Here is a 21,354-nt window from a genome sequence, read left to right on the forward strand (position 1 = left end):
TTGTTTTGAAATTGTTTTTTCTCATTTTCACATTTTTGCACATTATCTTTTAAACTGCTAAGTGTCAAGTAAATACTTACATAAACTTAAAGCTCAAGAAAATCATTTTGACTCTCTTGTAACAATAAGAAACACTTTCCAGACCTTATTTTGAAGCTCAGCCTTCTCAGACTTTCTAGTCACTGCTCTAATTCAGCTGAGCTCTGAGTTGTGGCAGGAATACTCTTTTGAAAAAACATAACATGAAATTGGTAACTTGAGATAGTAAGTGTATGAAAAATAGAGTTATAAGCCATAATTATGATTCAAAGGCCTAGTTTTAGTTTTAAAAAATATTTGAAACATAATATTTGAATGCTAATCAAGCATAGTATAAAATCTTTACTCAGAAATTTGATAGAGGATACAGAGAAATGAATGAAGAATGGATGAGCTAGTCCTTTTGTCCATCATGAAATAGCTGCTTAAAGCTAGCCTCAACCAATTCTTTTCCTCCAGAAAATGCTTTCTTCCTTTCCAAGACAATACCTACACCAAAGCGATTGCCCACCTCTAGTCACTGTGCCCTAAAGCTGAGTAAGGGGAGCAAAGGGCTTTGACTTATATTTCCCAGGCGGTTCCTCTAATTAGAAATTCATGAGGGCTGTGAAGTTCCTGATGTAAAATACAACACCCCTCCACACACACCAGACGGTGGGCCCCATTGACCATCAAACCTTACTGAGATTTATTTAATTTGACAAAATTCCCTAATGCCTAAAGCCCATAGAAATAGGTATTTTCTTTAAAATGAAAGTTCATAGGTGGTCAGAACTGATAGTACTTAGAGACAATATAATATAAGCCCTTCATTTTGCCAGTGAATAAACCGTAACTCAGACATGTTAAACAACCTGTCCAAAGTCTCTTACGCACCTTGCTATCTGTTGAGACAAGATCTTAGGGCCTTCAGTGGCCACTGCTGAAATCTTTCCTACACCACAGATGGGAGCAGATTATAGAGAGCTGGAGGAGGGAAGCTATAAAAGATCCTGTAGTGCTTTTCATACTTCAAGGTGTTATCCATTAGGAAATTGTGAAGTTAATTTCACAAATCATAATGAGCATTTGTTTACAATGGAAACAGAGCATATCAGAGTGACTCTTAAACGGCAATGGTAAGAATTGTTTTGTGAAACTTTTGTTTTAGACAAATCACATATCAGCACAGAAATCTGTATAGTATCTGTCAATCCCTAAAGGGCCGTCATTTCAGAGGACCGAGGAAAAGTGGAGGAGACACATGTTTCCAACATGAGATAGCACTGTGAGCATTTGGCATCTCTGTCACAGAGATCCCTAAATTGATCACTCTTAAACATACTAATATATGAGCTTAACATTGCCTAATCTTACCCATTACTTACTCTCCCCATCAGCTTTTCCTTTACGGGAAATAATGACATTATATTTATTCACACAGGACAGTAAACAAATCTTTCTTTGGGGAGGCACAAAAAAATGCCTGATTCTTCTGCTTTAATTGAACATTTCAAATAAAAGCTTACCCCTTGTTAAACAGATGTCCCAAAAGTTTGTCCTTGGTTGAGATGTAAAACAATGCCAACAGGTGATCAGTGATGCTTTTGAAAATACTGAACTCTGAAAATATCTGATCCAATATCAGCACAAGCTAAGGGCTAAATCATGAAATATGCAAATAAGTCTGTGGCATCTGTCCATGTCCCCTTTCTGAGGTGTATTCTTAATTTTTGACTTCTCACACCCAGTCCCTGGCACCATACTGGGGGTTGGCCCCACTGGGCACAGCACTTGACCTGCTCTGCCTTGGCAGGGTCCTGTGACCCAGAGTGGTCTGACCTTTCACACTTGACTTCAAAAACAGTCACCTGATCCCTTCATCATTTCTTCAGGATTTTTCTCATAGGTCACAGCTAGCTTGATAATTATCTTATTTTAACATAAATAAACCCATGTATGATTCTATAATTAAAATGACCATAATTTAAGATTGTAATAGAAAGATCATCAGGCACCACTGTAGTCAATGAAAAAGATATTTTCTGAATTGATGATGCTCTTTCGTAAACACAGTTTATATTATAATGGCAGCATCCTAATCCATTTAAGCCCTGCTCAGTATTTTCTACTCTGCAGCTGAGCAACATGGAACCTTCCTGCCATGCACCTCACATCAGAGAAGTGGATGAACCTTAACTCTTACAATAGAAATCCTGGAATAACGCAAAGTTGAAAAGAACCTCAAGGAGCTTAACATATAATGGGGAAAAAAACAATCAAAGTTGCATTCAATGTCTCAGTATAGGAGATCCAATTATGCCTAAAGAGAAAACAACTGTAATGAATCTTCATTAATTTTAATGAATGTAAACATGTAATCATTCAAATTAAAAAAAGCACAAAGGAAGCTAATTTCCAGCAGCTGGAACAGCAAGAAAGCTTGTGTAGAGAACTAGTTTTGTAATTCTTTCAATTACAGGATGGTAAAATATGAGGAAACTACTGAGAAATGAGGATGCAGAGATAGGCAGGAGCCAAGCATGGAAATCTTATGCCATGTTGAAGAGTGTGTCTCTCATCCCATTTTCTACTTCAGTGGGCTTCAAACAAGACAGTTACATTCCTGCTAGGCAAAGAGGGAACCCAAACAGACAGACTCAGGATCATTTACCCACCACTCCAATCAAGGCACCCATACTTTTATCTGTTATGTACTGGCGATTCATTTAAGAATTTTTTTTTTTAAAAAGTTTTGATGTTTAAAAAGAGGGAGAGGGGAATACTGCCTTTGTAGTTAATGAGGAGTTGGTATCAAGTATATAGGAATGTAGTCACCAAGTTATAATAGAATAGGCAAAACTAAAGTTCATGAGGCCAGTAAACCAGTAACAAATTCATTCATTCAATAAATATTATCTATATGCCAGGCACTCTTCAAGGTGCTGACAGTAAAGGAAAAAGATATTCTGAATATCTTCCCTCTCCTCCATCTAGAATTAGTTTCTATCCTCCACCTGCCCTGTTCACTGGCAGGCCATACTGCATGGACTGCATCAAGTGCTCCCCTTGCCCTCTGGCTTAAAGTTGGCTTTGGACTGTGAAATGGGCCAGAAAAGAAGGAACTTGGGTAATTTAGGATTAGTGAGGATTAGTGAGGTAATCAGCCAAGCTGAGGCAAAGGCCACAGCTCCTGCCTAGTGGCCTCCTCTACATAGTCTCTCTGAATCCAGGTTCAGGCACCTGCTCTTTCACTATGCCCTTTTGGGCTTAAAAATGGTATCACCTGCCCAATTATTACTAGTCCCAACAGTACTTCACTATCTCTATATCTACAGCTTTATAAATACTGACTTTTAAAAATTCTTCTCAAGTTACTCTAATATAAATGTGCCATTTTTTTTCCTATTAGGACAGTCACTAATATAACAGACAAATCCTTGTCATCTTGAAGTGGGGTGGTAATAGAAAGGACAGACATCAGAAATTATATAGTATACAAGGAGATAAATGCCACTGAGGAATATGAGGCAATATAGGGAACCAGGATGTATGTAGCAGATGGGAATTTTATACAGGTGACCAGAGAAAGCCTTACTAAGAAGCTAACATTTGTGCACAGGTTCAAAGGAGGTGAAGGAGTAGGTCAAGTGAGAGATTTTAAAGGCCTGAGCTAGGGCAGTGATTGGTCGGACAGAGAAGGATGGCAGATTGGAGAAATACCAAGTAAATAAAGTAGGCAGGATTGGTGGGTGTTTAGAAATAGTGAGTAAGGGACAGTGAGGCTGGAGTTACCTTCAGAATCCTGACTTAGATAACATTCCAGATAGCTTCCTAAATACTCCTTCACTTATTAAACCAAAATATTCACTACTTACATATGCAACTGTATGATCTAACCCACATAAGCTACAAGCTAATTCTAGTTATCCTAGTTATTGTCCCATAACTTACACAAACCTAAATAGCAAAGTTAAACATTCTGACAGCTGATGCTGAATAATTAGTGAGTTCCATAACCATGATAGGGAACAAAAGATCAGAGTTAGTCTACGGAGCAAGGAAAGTTGCTTTTCTTGTAAACTTACTAAATATATGGCACTCCTGGAGGTGGATGATGGTAGATGACAACCACAGTGTGCAATACTGACCAGAAAGCATGTAATGAGGAACAGCAGATCAGACCACACTCCTTGGGACTCCACCATTTGGCAGGCAGATAGAATGAAGTTCCCATGAGAGACTGATAAACTAGGTGCTGGTGGTATTACAAAAACCAAGAGAGTTAAGTCAAAGTCAAATGAAGGAGAAATACAGAAAATAAGGACTGAAAATTTCCACTTCATTGAGCAATTAGAAGACTTCTGCTAATCTCTGCCTGAAGAGTTTCAGTAGAGAAAGAACAAAGCCAGGTCTCAGATGGTTGAAGAATAATTAAGAGGTGAACTAATGGAGATGGTCAGAGTAAGCCAATTTTTCTAGGAGATTATCAGAGCAAGTGAGAAAAAAATAAAAATAAAAAGCAAGGTAGCAGCTAAAGAGAAAAGCTTGTAGGATCAAGGCAGGGAACTGTTAGAATGGGAGAGTCTTGAACATATCTCTGCTTAAGTGAAAGAGCTGGTAGAGAATGAAGGCTAAAAACCAAAGCAATAAAGTGTAACAGATGAAACAAATTTCTAGATGAAGCTGAAGAGATGGGATGGGTTTGCCTTCAATAGAGATGACTACATCTATTCTGTGGTCATGAATGGAAGCGAATGAAGGCTGAAGGTCACTAAAATGGAAAAGGTCTAGAAAGTCTGAAGCTGTAATAATGATTGCAATATGACCACCACCACTGGCTAGACTTTAGATAAAGAACACTGTGAGCCAGACAACAAAGTTTTAAATAAACATAGAAGAAAAGCTGGAAAATCATACTTTCTCTTCCCTGAGGAGCCCAAAAGACAGCTTGTCAGCCCTCCGAGCCTGCAAGTGTCCAGCCTGACAACTAGCATGACATGCCTGTCCCTAGCAAAACTATACCACCATCAAAAACTCCTGCAGCCTAGGCCACTGAGGAAATCAGACATTGCTGATGAAGATTGATTACAGCTGACGAAACTACACAGACACCATGGTACTGAATCCACCCCAAACCAAAGCCAATGTACCATACCCAACCAACACTCTAGGACCCATCTACAGGAAAAGTCTCTCCCTGTGAAAGCTACTGCATACAACTGGAAAATGTGACTATTCCACTAGATGTGCAGATGTCACAAGAAACATGAAAAAGCAAGGACACACAACACTGCCAAAGGAACACAGTGAGTCTCTAGTAACAGACCCCAAAGAAAAGGGTGTTTATAAAATGCCTGAAACAAAATTAAAAATAATGATCTTAAAGAAATTCAGCAGGATACAAGAGAATACAAACAACCCAATAAAATCAGGAAAGTTATAAAATGAGAAATTAAAACAAGATCTATCATTTAAAACACAGAAATCTGAAGAATGCAGTGAATAAAAGACACAATTGAGAGCTTCGAGAATAGACCAGATCAAGCAGAAGAAAGAATTTCAAAATCTGAAAATAGGTTTTGTGAAATAACCCAAAGTTTAAAAAAAACTAAGCAAAGAAATTTTTGCATTATAGAACTGGCAGATGGAGAAAAGTTGAAGAAAGGCACAGAAAACCTATTTAATGAAATAATAGCTAAAAACTTCCCAAATATTGGGGGAGATATAGACATCCAGATGAAGGAACCACAAAGATTCCCAATTAGAGTAAACCCAAAAAGATTCTCTCTGTGGCACATTATAGTCAAACTGTCAAAAGTTGAAGACAGAGAATTTTAAAATCTGCAAGAGAAAAGCATCAAGTTACATGTAAGGGAATCCTAATTAGACTATCAGTAGATTTCTCATCAGTAACCTTAAATTACTGATGTATGCCAGGAGAGAAAGGGATAATTTATTCAAGATGCTAAAAGAACAAAAAAAACGAGTCTCAGCCAAGGACAAAAGATACTATATCCAGCAAAACTATCCTGGAGGAGAATAAAGGCCTTCCCAGACAAACAAAAGCTGAGGAAATTCACCCCTACACCAGCCTTACAAGAAATGTTTACGGGAGTGCTACAGCTGTAAATGAAAAAATGATAACTATCATGAACACATGTGAGAATATAAACCTCACCAATAGAGGTAAACGTATAAATCCAACTCAGAATGCCCCAGTGATATCATGTTACTATGTAAACCTGTCGATCCTCTAGATGAAGGTTTAAAGTACAACTGGTCAAAAACAACAGCTACAATGGCTAGGGAACACATACTAAAGAAATAAAGGCAACAAAAATATAAATTAGGGATGGTGGAGGAAAAAAGTCTAGAGTATTTTTATGTGACCAAAGTTAACTTGCTATCAGCTTAAAATAGTTTATTATAACTACAAGACTTTTTATGTTAGCCCCATGGTATCCACAAAGAAAGCAATTACAACAGATACATAAACAAGAGATAGAAGGAAAATGACCAAACCACAGAGGTAAACAAGAGAGAAAGAACTGAGAATCTACAAGACAACCAGAAAACAAGTAACAAAATGGGAGAAATAAGTTCTTATCAATAAAAACCTTGAATGTAAATAAATTATCTAATGAAAAGATATAAAGTAGCTGCAGGACTGGAAAAAAAACTCAACTACATGCTGCCTAAAAGAGGCTTACCTCACCATTAAAGACAGACCGAAAGTGAAGAAATGGAAAAAGATATTCCATGCAATTAGAATCCAAAAGTGAGCAGGAGTAGCAATACTCATATCAGACAAAATAGACTTTAAATCAAAAACTGTAAAAAGAGACAAAGAAGGTCATAATATGATAAAGGGATCAATTCAACAACTGGATATAACAATTATAAACATACATGTACCTAATACCTAAGTACCGAGACACATACAGCAAATATTCAACCTAAAGAGATAAACTCCAATACAATAATAGTAAGAGACTTTAACAGCCCACTTTCAATAATGAATAAATTATCTAGACATACATACACAAACACACACAGAGAGATCAAGAAATATTGGACTTAAGCTGCACCATAGACCAAATGCACCTAGCAGACACTTACAGAACATTCCGTCCAACAGCTGCAGATACACATTCTCAAATGCACATGCAACATTCTTGAGGAGAGATCACATGTTAGGCCACAAAATAAGTCTTAACAAATTTTAAAAGATTAAGATAATATCAAGTATCTTTACTGACCACAGCGTTATAATACTAGAAATCAGGCCAGGTGCAGTGGCTCATGGCTGTAATCCCAGCACTTTGGGAAGCCAAGGTGGGCAGGTTGCTTGAGCCCAGCAATTTGAGAACAGCCTGGGCAACATGGCGAAATGGCGAAAGCCATCTCTACTAAACATACAAAACAAAACAAACAAACAAAAAACAAATTTAACCAGGCACAGTGACACACACCTGTAGGCACAGTGACACACACCTGTAGTCCCAGCTACTTGGGAGGCTGAGATGAGAGGATTGCTTGAGCCCAGGAGGCAGAGATTGCAGTAAGCCAAGATTGTGCCTCTGCACTTGGGCCTGGGAGACAAAGCAATACAGAAGGGAGGGAGGGAGGGAGGGAGGAAGGGAGGGAGGGAGGAAGGGAGGAAGGGAGGAAGGGAGGAAGGGAGGAAGGGAGGAAGGGAGGAAGGAAGGAAGGAAGGAAGGAAGGAAGGAAGGAAGGAAGGAAGGAGAAAGAAAAGAAAGAAACTAGAAATCAACAATGAGAAAAACTGACAACTTCACAAATCATGGAAACAAAATGCTCCTAAACAACCAATGGGTCAATGAAGAAATTAAAAAGGAAATTAAAATTTTTCTTGAGACAAGTGAGAATGAAAATATACCATAACAAAACCTACAAAACATAGCACAAGCAGTTTTAAGAGGTAAGTTTATAGTAATAAATGCCCATATCAAAAAAGACAACAGATTTCTGACAAACAGCCTAATGATGAACCTCAAGGCACTACAAAATCAAGAACAAACTAATCGGCCAGGCATGGTGGCTCATGCCTGTAATCCCAGCACTTTGGGAGGCCACGGCGGGCAGATCACCTGAGGTCAGGAGTTCGAGACCAGCCTGACCAACATGGAGAAACCCCATCTCTACTAAAAATAGAAAATTAGCTAGGTGTGGTGGCACATGCCTGTAATCCCAGCTACTCAGGAAGGCTGAGGCAGTAGAATTGCTTGAACCCAGGAGGCAGAGGTTGCAGTGAGCCGAGATCACACCATTGCACTCCAGCCTGGGCAACAAGAGTGAAACTCCATCTCAAAAAAAAAGAAAAAAAAAAAAAAAAAAAAGAACAGAACAAACTAACCCCAAGTTTGGTAGAAGTAAGGAAGTAATTCAACTCAGAGGAGAAATAAATGAAATAGAGACTAAAAATACTTTCAAAAGATGAACAAAATTTAGAGTTGGTTTTCAACAAATTTCATCAAATTTGATAACATAGAAAAAATGAAGTCCCGGACACATACAACCTATCAAGATTAAATTAGGAAGACATAAAATCTGACCAGACCAATAATAAGTGAGGAAATTGAATCAGTAATAAAGTCTTTCATCAAAGAAAGGCCCAGAAACTAATGGCTTCACTGCTGAACTCAACCGAACATTTAACAAACCAATATCAATTCCTCTCAAAATATTTCAGAAAACTGAAGCAAAGGGAATACTTCCAAACTCATTTCATGAGTCAAGCATCACCCTAATTCCAAAATCAGATAACAATACAACACAGAAAACTATAGTACAATATCCCTGATGAACACAGGTGCAAGAATTCTCAAGATATTAGCAAACCAAATCCAACAGCACATTAGAAAGATAACTTGCTACATTCAAGTGCGATTCATCACTGGGATCCGAGGCATGCAAGAATGGTTTAACATACACAAAGCAGTAAATGTGATACACATTAACAAAGACAAAAACTGTATGATCATTTTAATAGATGCATTAAAAGCCTTTGACAAAATGTGGCATAATTTCATGATTAAAAACCCAACAAATTAGGTATGGAAAGTTTGTACTTCAACACAAAGGCAACATATGACAAATCCACAGCTAACATCATACTGAATGGGAAAAGACCAATAACGAGATCAATTCTAAGATCAACAACAAGAAAAGGATGGCCACTTACACAATTTCTATTCAACATACTACTGAAAGTTCTAGCCAGATAAACTGGGCAAGAGAAAGAAGCAACGAGCATCCAAATTAGAAAGAAGCATGTCAAACTGTCCCTGTTTGCAGAAGATATGATCTTATAGATAGAAAACCCAAAATGCTCCACAAAAGAACTGTTAGAATTCAGTAAAGTTGCAAGACACAAAATCAACATGTAAAAATCAGTAGCATTTCTATACACTAATATTGTACTATGTGAAAAATCAAGAAAACAATTCCATTTATAGTACTTTTTTAAAAAAAAGATACCTAGAAATAAACAACCAAGGAAGTGAAAGAATCTCTACACTGAAAAGTATAAAACTTTGATGAAAGAAATTATCTTCCCACATCAATAAATGGGAAGATAGTACATGCTCATGGATTGAAATAATTATATTGTTAAAATGGCCATACTACCCAAAGTGATCTACGGATTTGATGTAATTGCTATCAGAATACCAACACCATTCTTTACAGAAATGAAACAATCTGAAAATTCATGTAGAACCACAAAAAAAACCCAAATAGCCAAAGCAATCCTGAGCAAAAAGAACAAAACTGGAAGTATCATACTACCTGACTTCGAAATATACGATAAAACTATATTAACACAGCATGGTACTAGCATAAAACCAGACAGACCAATGAAATAAAATGGAAAGCCCAGAAATAAATTTTTGCACCTACAACAGCCAACTGATTTTTTAAGATGTCAAGAACATGCACTGGGAAAAAGACAGTCTCTTCAACAAATGGTACTAGGAAAATTAGATATTCACATGCAGAAGAATGAGATTAAACCCCTCCCTCTCACCATATACAAAAATAAAAATAGATTAAAGATTTAAAATGTAAAACTTGAAAACTATGAAATTACAAGAAAAAAGGGAAATTATTCTCGACACTGAGCTGAGCAAGGATTTTTAAAATAAGACCTCAAAAGCACAGACAAAATAAGATTACATCAAACTAAAAAACTTTGCACCTTGAAGAAAACTATTAAAGTGAAAAGAGCTGCAGAATGGGAGAAAAATATTTGCAATCTATACATGCGACAAAGGGATAAAATCCAAAATATATAAGAAACTTAATTCAACAGATAAAATAATAATGCCTTTTTTTTTTTTTTTTTTTTGAGATGAAGTCTCACTCTGTTACCAGGCTGGAGTGCAGTGGCACTATCTCAGCTCACTGCAATCTCCACCTCCTGGGTTCAAGCAATTCTCCTGCCTCAGCCTCCCAAGTAGCTGTGACTACAGGCATGTGCCACCACACCCGGCTAATTTTTGTATTTTTAGTACAGACGGGGTTTCACCATGTTGGCTAGGATGGTCTCGATCTTCTGACCTCGTGATCTGCCCGCCTCGGCCTCCCAAAGTGCTGGGATTACAGGCGTGAGCCACTGTGCCTGGCCAACTTGATTTTTTAAATGGGCAAACGACTTTAATTGATAGGTCTCAAAAGAAGACATATAAATGATCAACAGGTGCATTTAAAAGATACTTGACATCACTAATCATCAGGGAAATGCAAATCAAAACCACAATTAGATACACCTCACTCCAGTTAGAATGGCTATTGCCAAAAAGACAAAAGAAAATCAGTATTGACACAGATATGGAGAAAAGGGAACACTTACACACTGGTGGTATGATTGTAAACTAGTACAGTCATTACGGAAAACAGCATGGAAGTTCCTAAAACAATTAAAAATAGAAGTATCATATGATCCAGCAATCCCACTACCAGGTATGCATCCAAAGGAAATAAAATGAGTATGTTGAAGAGATCTGCAATCCCATGTTTACTGCAGCACTATTCACAATGGCCAAGATATGGAATCAACCTAAGCGTACAACAATGGATGAATAAAGAAAATGTGATACAGAAACATAATGGAATACTAGTCAGCCATTAAAAAATAAAGTCCTGTCAATTGTGAATGCTAAGCCTGGAGGACATCATGTTAAGAGAAGTAACCCAGACACAGAAAGACAAATACCACATGTCACTCACATGTAGAATCTTTTTCTATTATAAAAGGTTGATATAGATAAGGCAGAGATTAGAATAGTTACCAGAGACTGGGAAGGGGAGGGGAGAAGGAAGGATGGAGAGAGGTTAGTCAAAAGACACAAAGTTACAACTAGGTAGGAAGAATAAATTCTGGTGTTTTGTTGCACAGTATGGTGACTATGGTTAACAGTAAAATACTATATATTACAAAATAACTAGAAGAGAGTCTTTTGAATGTTCTAACCCACAAGGAAATGATGAAAGTGTGAGGTGAAGGATACACTAACTACTTTGATTGGATAATTGTACAACATAAATATCAAAACATCAAATAGTATCTCATAAATATATACAATTACAATGTGTCAATTAAAAATTTTTTAAACAATTAAAAAGTTATTAGACCAGCTGTTGGATCTGGTTGAGTTAATGTGCTTAAGAAGCACATGCATAACTTTATATCACACATTTAAAATATTTCTCTACTTAAAAAAAAAATCCCCAAAAAGCGCTGATACTTTGTGCCTCCCAAATTGACTTATAGCCTCTTTTCAAAAGCCTCACTTCTGCAGGGAAGGGTAATAACACATCCATTATTCCAGGTCATCCCTGAACCCAATAAAAAGAACTACAATTACTACAGTTATGCTCATTTACCCTGCCAACAAGACCATCAATTTGTCCCAATTTTGGCAGTCAGAGCCTTCATAAAATACATTAATGTCTTTGCTTATTACTCAAGATGGAAAATTAGAAAATGATCACATAGTATTTTATTTCATCAGTGAAAACAAAGTACTATGAGGTTTAAAAACTAAGCAGTCTTGAAAACATACGTATGTTCTAATAATCTCCAGTGATCTCCCCTACCCACCCTCATCCTTTTCTGAGGCAGCCAGTCACTTGCCAACTAGCAATGGACATGCTCTCCCCCCACCACATCCTACCATATCGTGTCCTCCCAAGTACAGTAACTTTGATGTAGCTCCCTCTTCCATTTAATCTTTTACCACTCACATCTAAGCTTATTCAACAACAGAGTATTTCTAGCATTTAAATATATCATCTCTTAATATCTCCTTCTTATTTCCCAGTGTTTGTTTTTGTTTGTTTGTTGTGCTTTTTGAGATGGAGATTCACTCTTGTTGCCCAGGCTGGAGTGCAGTGGCGTGATCTCGGCTCACAGCAACCTCCAACTCCCAGGTTCAAGCAATTCACCTGCCTCAGCCTCCCAAGTAGCTGGGATTACAGGGACACACCACCACGCCTGGCTATATTTTACCTAAATAAAACATCTCTTGGTTTCTTCCATAAACAGAAGTACTTACTAAGGCTCTAGGCTTCTGTGCCCCCAATTTTAGAGGCCCAAAGTGGTTTGAATACCAGGTATTAATTACAAAGAAAAAGGGTACACCTGTATGAAGGAAAAGACCACCAAATGGTTTTAGGGCATAATTAAACAAAGAATCAGTACTTGCAATCTTTAAAGTTACAAATCTGTCAAGATGTATTTTAGAACTCTACTGCCAGGGGTGCACGAATTAAACCTATTTAACCTTAATCACCACTCAATATAAAACAGCATTTCTTTTCTCATGTCATTGTTTGCTTTTTTTGTACACAAATACTGCAACATTGGTTTGTATGACCTCTCATTGCACAATGTCTCATTTTAATTCTATAGTATTTCAGCTGCACTGTAGGTTAAATTGGCTCTTTGGGCTAATCCAAACTGTAATTATAAACTTCTATATTGCATAACTCGAATTGCCTGAAAGACTTACAAATAATTCCATGGCTATATCCCTAGCTTTTAACTTAAAAGGTTCAAGAAAATACTACACCTTGGTTTTTAAAACACCTGAAAACACTTTAAGGTCAAAGACTGTTTTCGTGAAATGAGCGAGCATGGCACATGCAGCACAGGCAGAATTCACAATCGCAACCAATGCTGAATCCCTGGCTAGTTGGTTTCATTTTGTTAGACTTTTGAGCAAGACTTTAAGACAGTGAGTCTATTCTGTAACATAAATAGCACACTGTGTCTTGTTTTCCAACAGGGGAAGGCAATTTTTTAAATTTCATTAATTTGTATTTGGCTAAAAGAGGTTGAATACCAAATTCCGTTTCCCCCAAGTCATCTCCTTGCAAGTAGAGTAACCTTGATGTAGTTCCTCCCCCATTTCATCTGTCTTTCACCACTCACATCTAAGCTAATTCAACAATGGGGAGTATTTCTCGAGTTTGGACTTAGAAATAAGACTATATGAAAGTCTACTTATAAGACTTGTAAAATGGTCTTTATAAAATATCTGTTAAGTCTATAAGGCTATTTGACTAAGACGTGAAAATAGACTCGAAGTATTTGTTGTAAACTACAGCATTATAACTTTTTTAGGTAACTAAAATTTTAAGTCAATAAAAGGCAAACGTAAGCAAACCGCTTGACGTAACTAAGCATCGCAAAACTGCGATCCAATAATCTAGGGTCAATATTAAAAATCAAAAGTTTCTAGACCGAGCCTGAAGAAGTCTTAATTCTAGACAATGGCAAGGAAGGTGAGGAGCAGAAAAAAATCCAGAAACACTCCCAAAACTCTGGAGTTACATTTTCAAGTCAGCAAAATGAGAGTTGGATTCAGAACTCTTGTGTAGGCATAATCTGTAAGATGTTTATAGTTTCAATGTACCATCAAAGTTAATGGATTAAAACTTTTTCAACTTGGAGGGGAGGAGTAGTTGACCTTCTCACATTTGTAAATTACCTCCCCTTTGGGGCTCAAGATTTTCTGCTGGGACTCTGAGCAAAAGCTGCGTGTGACGTTTGTCCGGGGAAGGTCTCGGAGGCGGGAAAAGGCTAGGTAGCGAAAGAATCCCTGGGGGTTCTGGGGTGGGGCGAGAGGCGTGAGTTCCCGGTTGGGAAGGAGGAGGCGGCGACTTGGGGACTCGGTAACACGTCCGGGCAGTGAGGAGAGCACGGGGAGGGTAGGAGAGAAAAGGGGAGGGTGGAGCAAAAGCGCGTGGGTGCAGGCCTTGGGCCGGGGAGAGGGAGGAAACGCGGAGGGAGGCGAAGACGCTTGGGGCCGGGCACTCACCCGCCGGGCGCTCGGGCTGAATGGGCCGCCACCGCAGTGCTCGCTCGCTCAGCACCACGTCACAGCTGTCCCTCCCGATCTCGAAGATGCCCCGGAGCAGAATCCGCTCGGCCGCCGCCTCCGTCTGCTGCGGGGACGTTAACAGCGCCGGAGGCACAGCGGCAGCCTCCGGGGGCGCCTCTTCCTCCCGGCCGCCCTCCAGGGCACTCACCCGGTTCCTGCGCCTCCTCCAGGGCATGGCGGAGTCGCAGGCTGGGCCCGAGCCAGGGGTCCGGGGAGGCCTTTGGAGAAGGAGGTGGAGGGCGCGGCAGCCCCAGCTCTAGCCGCGTCCTGCGCTGCCACAGCAACGGCGCGCAGGGCAGGGACCCAGGAGGGAGGCGGGGCCGCGCCTGACCCAGTCCAGCACCCTGGCCTGCCAGCCTCTCCGCTTCGCCACTCACCACAAAAAGACCCAGCTGCAAGAGGAAGAATAAGTGGCTCCCTCCGCCTAGCTTCTCCTGTAAAGTACGATTTCGTACTTTTCGTTACCCTCGAGTTAAACCAGCCCTCCTCAATCTTAAACTTGCATATAATCGCTTGGGCATCTTGTTCAAATGGAGATTCTTATTGCATAGGTGTGGGACTGGCCCCCAGATACCACAATCTAAGAAAATACTAGGTGATGGATCCCACTGGCCAAGGAACACACTTAGAGTTGCAAGGGTGGAAGCCTCTGTTTTTCCACCTCCTTTCCAGAGGGTTCCCTGGAGAGCAGAGGTGATGCTTTACAACCCTGTTTCAGAGTACTAGCGCACTTCCCAAAACCCCTGAGGGGAAGCTAGAGATAAGGCCCTGGTTTGCATAGACAAATTTGCATCTGACAAATTCAGTATTAAAGGTAAGTGCCTCCAGGTGTAAGTATTTAGGGTCCTACTTTCCCCCAAGGTAGCCCCTCTGCAGTCTTTGCCTGGATCTTGCACTCCCTTGAGGGAGATTACAAGCAGCAGGGCTTCACTTTCACGCACTGCCATAAAGAAGTGTCACCTGGAAAAGGAGAAGAGCCCTGGGGGGGTTCACCCTTTTCTCCTGATAACTGAGATTTCTAAAATCAGCTGCTCATTAATTTTGATAACACAGAGAGTCTGGAGGCTAGTGATTCTCAATTGTGGTTGCACATTAAAGTTACATAGGGAACTTTTGAAAACCCAAATGTCCAGGCCACACTCAAGACAATTAAGCTGGAATCTCTGGAGGCGAGACCCAGACTTCCGGATTTTTAAAAGTTCCCATGTAATTCCAATGTTCAGCCAAGGCTGATAATGGCTGCTCTAAGCAGGGTGATAAAACAGGGAGCTGAGTACTTGTAATGGGGAAGCAGTCAGGAAGAAAGTGAGTCCCTGGGAAGAGGAGCAGAGTGGGAAGTAAAGCAGAAGGTTTTTGTTGTTGTTGTTGTTGTTTTTAACAAGGTCATTATCATCATATTGAAAAGAAGGAGTAGGGGAGTTGAAGAGGAAATTAAATTCATAGGGTTGTAGATCTAGTTCCAGTGTTCTAGTGCCTAAACAGTTCTATCATAGAGGCAGCAAATTCTTATTCTGTCCTCATTCCTGGTCACACTGCAAAGTCACAGAAAGAGCTAACTATAGCAGGAGTTTCTCAAGGTTCTTAGCTCAGACGGTTTGTAGGCCTAACCAAATCCCTACCAAACATAAAGCACTGTGCACCAGTTAAGCTAGGACTCTTACTGTTTAATGCTCCGACAATAAGTACCCAAGCTTCGAGGAAAAGCAAGGAAGAACTTCAGTTTGATCTGACTGCAGTGAGCTATTTCTTAAAGCAGAAGTGCAGCTGCTGCTAAGCCCATGCAGGCTTCAGGTGGCTCTGTTCAGCAGTCATTAGAGGGAAAACGACGGTGCCCTTCGCAGAATGAGTTGCAGTTCTGGAGTCAGCATCTTGTATTCACAGCTGTTAGGCAATCAACACAATTAGAGCTCACTGGCATTTTAAAAGCTCACCCAGAGCCAGTGCAAACAGGCCAAGCCAATGGCTACTCCTTAGGAGCTTTGCAAAGGGGCAAGTTGCCATTTTTCAAGCTTCACTCAAGCCAGGAAGTCAAAAACACTGGCTTTGAATTGTCCTGAAGATGGAAGTAATAAGAGTTGTGTTTCCTTCTTTCTTTCTTTTTCTTTTGATAAGCTGCCTTCTTCCAGGGCTGGAGTGCCCTAGGGCTCTCTTTAGGATCTATCCACACACTGTCCCGTGCTTTATGTACCATCTAGGGTTCTGCAAATGATGTCACCAGCTCCAACCACTCTCCTGAACTTTAGGTATTATGTCCAGCTGCCAACCTGACATCTCTACTTGGCTGTCCAATAAGCTTCTAAAACCAGACTCATGATTTTCCATCACAAACCTGTCCCTCTCAGAATGTTTCAAATCTGTAGTATCAAAATCCTTGATATCATCCATGTCTCCTTTGTCTCATGCCTTCAATCCAATCTACCAGCAAATCCTGTCCATTCTGTCTAGAACATATAGTCCTTTCTGCCTGCTGTCATTGCAGTCTGCACTTCTGCACCCCTCAGCTGGACAACTTCAGTCTCCGCTCTCCCAACCCAGCTCTCTGCTTTCCGTTTCCCCTGTGCTGGCACCTCCAGCCCAGAGCCAATTTTCCATTTTGGAGTTACATTGTGCCTTTAAAAAATAACGAGAGCATATAACCCTGCTCACAACCTTCCATTGACTTCCCATTATTCTTAGAATAAAGTCAAAATGCTTAGCAAGGCGAGAGGTCCTTTATAATCTGGACCCTGGCTATGTCTCCGAGATCACCTACTAACTTTTTCCCCTTGCTCATTCACACAAAGCCTTCTTGCCAGTCCTCAAACACATTGAGAAGAATAATCCCTTCTCAGAGCATTCGCTTTTGCTGTTCCCTCTGACTGGAATGCTTTTCTCCTCACCAGATGGTTCATTCTTTCACTTTGCTCATTTTTCTGTTTAAAGGCCACCACCTCAAAGAGGCCATTCCTGAGCACCCTCCATAATTCACCATCCTGTAAACCTGTGTATTCATTTCTCACTGCTGCTGTATGTAATTACCACAAATTTAGTGACTTGAAACAAAACCAATGCATTGTTTTACATTTCTGGAGGTCAGAAATCCAAAATCAGTTTTACAGGACTAAAATCAAGGTGCCAGCAGGCCTATATATTCCTTCTGTAGGCTCTAGAGGAAAATATATCTCCTCTTTTCTTGCTTCTAGAGCAGCGGTCCCCAACCTTTTTGGCACCAGGGACTGGTTTTGTGGAAGACAGTTTTTCCACGGATGGGGGCAGTTTGGAGGGGTGAGCATTTTGGAGGCATTAGATTCTCATAAGGAGCACAGACTAGATCCCTTGCATGTGCAGTTCACAGTAGGATTCAGGCTGCTATGAGAATCTGATGCTGCCACTGACCTGACAGGAGACAGGGCTCAGGTGGTAAGACTTGCTTGTCCACCAGTCACCACTCACCTCCTGCTGGGCAGCCTGGTTCCGAACAGGCCACAGACAGGTACTGGTCCATGGCCCAGAGACTGGGGACCCCTTTTCTAAAGGTCACCTGTGGATTTTGTTTTGTTCTGTTTTGTTTGTTTTGGCTCATGTTCACTTTTTCCAACTTCAAAGCCAGCAATCTAACATCTCTCCTCTTTGCTTCTATCCTTAAATCGTCTCTTTTCCTCTGTCTTTGACCTTTGTCCCCCGTCTTAGATAAGGACTCTTATGATTACATTGGGCCTGCCCAGATAACCCTTAATTATGTTTTCAAAGCCTCTTTTGCTATGTAAGGTAACATATTCACAGGTTCTGGGGATTGAAACATGGACATCTTCAGGTTGCCATTAATCTCTCTACCATAACCTGCTTTAGTATTCTTTACAGCACTTACTATTAATTCTTATTACATACTTCTTTGTTTATTGTCTAGCTTCCCCACTAAGTTAGTGTACTTAGTAACAATACTGAAATACAGAGAACACTCAGTAAATTTTAAGTTTGTTAGAATATAAGCTCCTTGATGTCAGAGAATTTATCTTGTTCACCATTAAATCCCCAGTATCTATCACAGTTCTTAGTACACAGTAAGTGCTCAATTAATATCTGAAAGAATGAACTTCTTCAACATTTATCTATAACAATAATACCAAGATACCCCAATTATTTCACGTTAGTTCCTGAAGATCAATTGTCTCATTAGTGATTCATGTGTATATATATATATGTGTATATATGTGTGTGTGTGTGTGTGTATATATATATATATATGTAAAATACTAATGCATGAAAATTGCTTTCAAAAAACTTTCAGGAAGCTTCCTGAACATAGCTTTCCCTCCTTTGGCTGAAGCTTGGGTATTTGTTTCCAGAGCATTAAACAGTACAGGTCCTAGTTTAAAAGGCACTTTGTTGCTTTATGTTTGGAAGGGATTTGACTAGATCTGGAAACACAGTCTCCATCCCTGGTTCTTAAAAATCCAAGTCTGAGTAGAAGACTGTAAAATACATCCTGCTATTGTTAACATTGCTTTCAGGAGGCCTTTAAGTATGCTCTGAAAACAAATACCCAAACTTCCAGAAGAAGGGCAGCAAATCCCCAAGTAATAGGCCAATGAGACAGACTCTGGAAGTCTGGGCCACCTTCTCAGTGCCACAGATGGAGAAAAATTCGCAGCCAACAGAGACATTCAGACCCACTGCAATGAGGGCAACAGACAAGGAAGTCTAATTCCAGTCAGAACCAACTGCCATGGATCTGAATTTTAGCCAGTGGGTAATCCTGTGGTAGTCCCTTTGATCTCCCTGAGTCTCTGCTGAAGTTTGGAGTTTATGTGACAAATGATTGAGGGCTTATGCTATCATCAACATAGTTCTTTCTCAAACTCCAGTTTATAGAATTTTTTTTTATTAAGAACTTCTCACTGCAGGTAGAATAAAATCCAAACTTCTATTATGACATATGAGACACCATGTTGTCCAATTCCTGCCCACCTGCTCAAACCCTCTTTTCTATCAGTTTTCTTCTATTATTAGTATGTGTCCTACCACACTGGCCTTCATTCTACTCTTCAGATAAGCCAAGTGCATTCTCATTCAGGGCCTCTGCTGTTGCTGTCTACTCTGTCTGGAACGCTTTTCACCATGGCAGAGCTCCGCATGGTGCCCAGGCCAACTTCTTGTCACCTCAGAAGGTCTTCCCTGCCCAACCATTCCAAAATTGACCTCTATTCAATAATATTTTCTTAATTGCACTTTACACCATGTAAAAGTATGTAGTTGATTTATAATGTTTACTTATTTCTGTATCCTCTCTTATATCAGATTAGTACCTCAGTTGAGAATAGTGATTTAATCTGCTTATTTATGTCTCTATCTCTTGTGCCTAAAACAGTGCATTTATATAACGGATGCTCAATAAATGTGTTGAATGCATGATAAGTAAACTTTTTAAATTTAATTCCTTTATTAATTTCAGATATTTAACGTGTCTCAATGGTGAGAAGAAAGGTTAATAACAGCAAATTGTATTTACTTTCTCCTTGTCAATATATATTTTGAGTGAGGTGAGTTTTAGTTGTGTCCACCTCTCAAACACTTGTAATGCTAAGTGGGCACATCATCAGTGTATCAAGGGGACTGCTTCCCTCTCATGCTGAGTGGGAATTTTGTCAGAATGTTCCTGCTATTCTGGCTCCTGCTGCCCAAAAGGTACAGGGCCATATGTCCCTACAACAATTACAGAAAAAAATAGAACAAATCCTAGAATCCCGCCAAGTCAGAATATCAAGTTTTCTGCACATACCAGTTTTTTGTACTCAGATGGAAACTGCTAAAAGTGAATTGCTCAGCTGTATTCTAAGACACATCTCACCCAATATGATCTCTAGCATCTCAATCAGCAGTAACAAGAAATAACACAGGCAAGAAAAGTAGGCCCTCCCTTTTCCTTTCCTCAAGTTTTTAAAAGCTCCTTTTTAGGTAGGTTCTAATATTCATAAACTTGGAACAAAAAAAATGAAATGTATTTCCAGCAAATAGGGAGCTTGAAATATTCTCACAGTAATTGCTAGCAATGCTGTATTGTAGAGTCTTAAATTAGGTGTAACCAGGCACACAAATGAAATCGGCAGTTTAAGTCAGGAATCTATCCTCATTTTCTATACTGTATGTATATATGGTTTCTATGATAGCTATGAAAAAGGCATTATACTAAGTGGCAACATCCCTTCTCACTACTGAAAATAGCTGACTAATGTATACATCTATATACCCACAAAAATAAAAATAAATTTTAAAAAGAAAGAAAATAGCTCACTTTCTTGAGCTTCTTACCCATAGGCATCAAAAAATTTGGCACTAGACTTGCTGTCTTTGACTTTTGCCTTATTATTCATCACCATTTGGAGGCACTTCAGTGCCTGTGTCAACAACCTGTACAACTAAGGGTGGTTTACAAATAAGATTTTATTTCTGACATTAAAAGAGGTCCAGAGTCAGGCTGTTCCTGGGTTGGTTCATCCCATATGATGTCATTAGAAATCAAGAGCTTTGTAGCTTTCTACTTCACTATCACCAGGTAGCAACAAGTATTCTATTGTTGGCCCCGAGATGGCTGCAGGAGTGCTAAGCATCATACCCTCTCCCAAAAAATGTCCAAAAGCAAGAATGGAAGGGGCATTTGTAGGTTTTCCTTGGGCATTTCTTTTTTCTTAACCAAAAAAAAAAATATTTTCAAAAATCCCACCCAGCAGACCTCCTGTCATGTCCTATTGTTTAGAATTGGGCAACATGCCTGTGCTGTAGCTTCCAGAGATACTGGGAAAGGTGTTTTCAGCTTCCAGGTGACTGGGAAAGGTGTTTTCAGCTTCCAGGTGGGAGGTGAGACCTACTAAAAAGGAAAAAGAAGTTGGGGATGAATATTGATGAGGCAACTAACAGTGTGCTATCTCCTTTCTCCCCCCAGACTGTA

At 39.6% G+C, this 21,354-nt stretch overlaps 1 protein-coding gene across 4 annotated transcripts in view; it reads right to left on the reverse strand.

The window, feature by feature from the left end:
* Positions 1-14,834, reverse strand: part of CERKL (ceramide kinase like) — a 121,585-nt gene extending 106,751 nt beyond the window's left edge. For all 4 annotated transcript variants that reach the window (XM_063595218.1, XM_034954603.3, XM_003823540.5 and 1 more), the window contains exon 1: positions 14,367-14,834. In XM_063595218.1, the coding sequence (XP_063451288.1) occupies positions 14,367-14,604 (238 nt within the window). In that variant the 5' untranslated portion in view covers positions 14,605-14,834. The remainder of the gene's footprint in view (positions 1-14,366) is intronic.
* Positions 14,835-21,354: the final 6,520 nt, after the last annotated feature.

This window comes from Pan paniscus, chromosome 13, assembly GCF_029289425.2.
Source record: "Pan paniscus chromosome 13, NHGRI_mPanPan1-v2.0_pri, whole genome shotgun sequence".
NCBI lineage: Eukaryota > Metazoa > Chordata > Mammalia > Primates > Hominidae > Pan > Pan paniscus.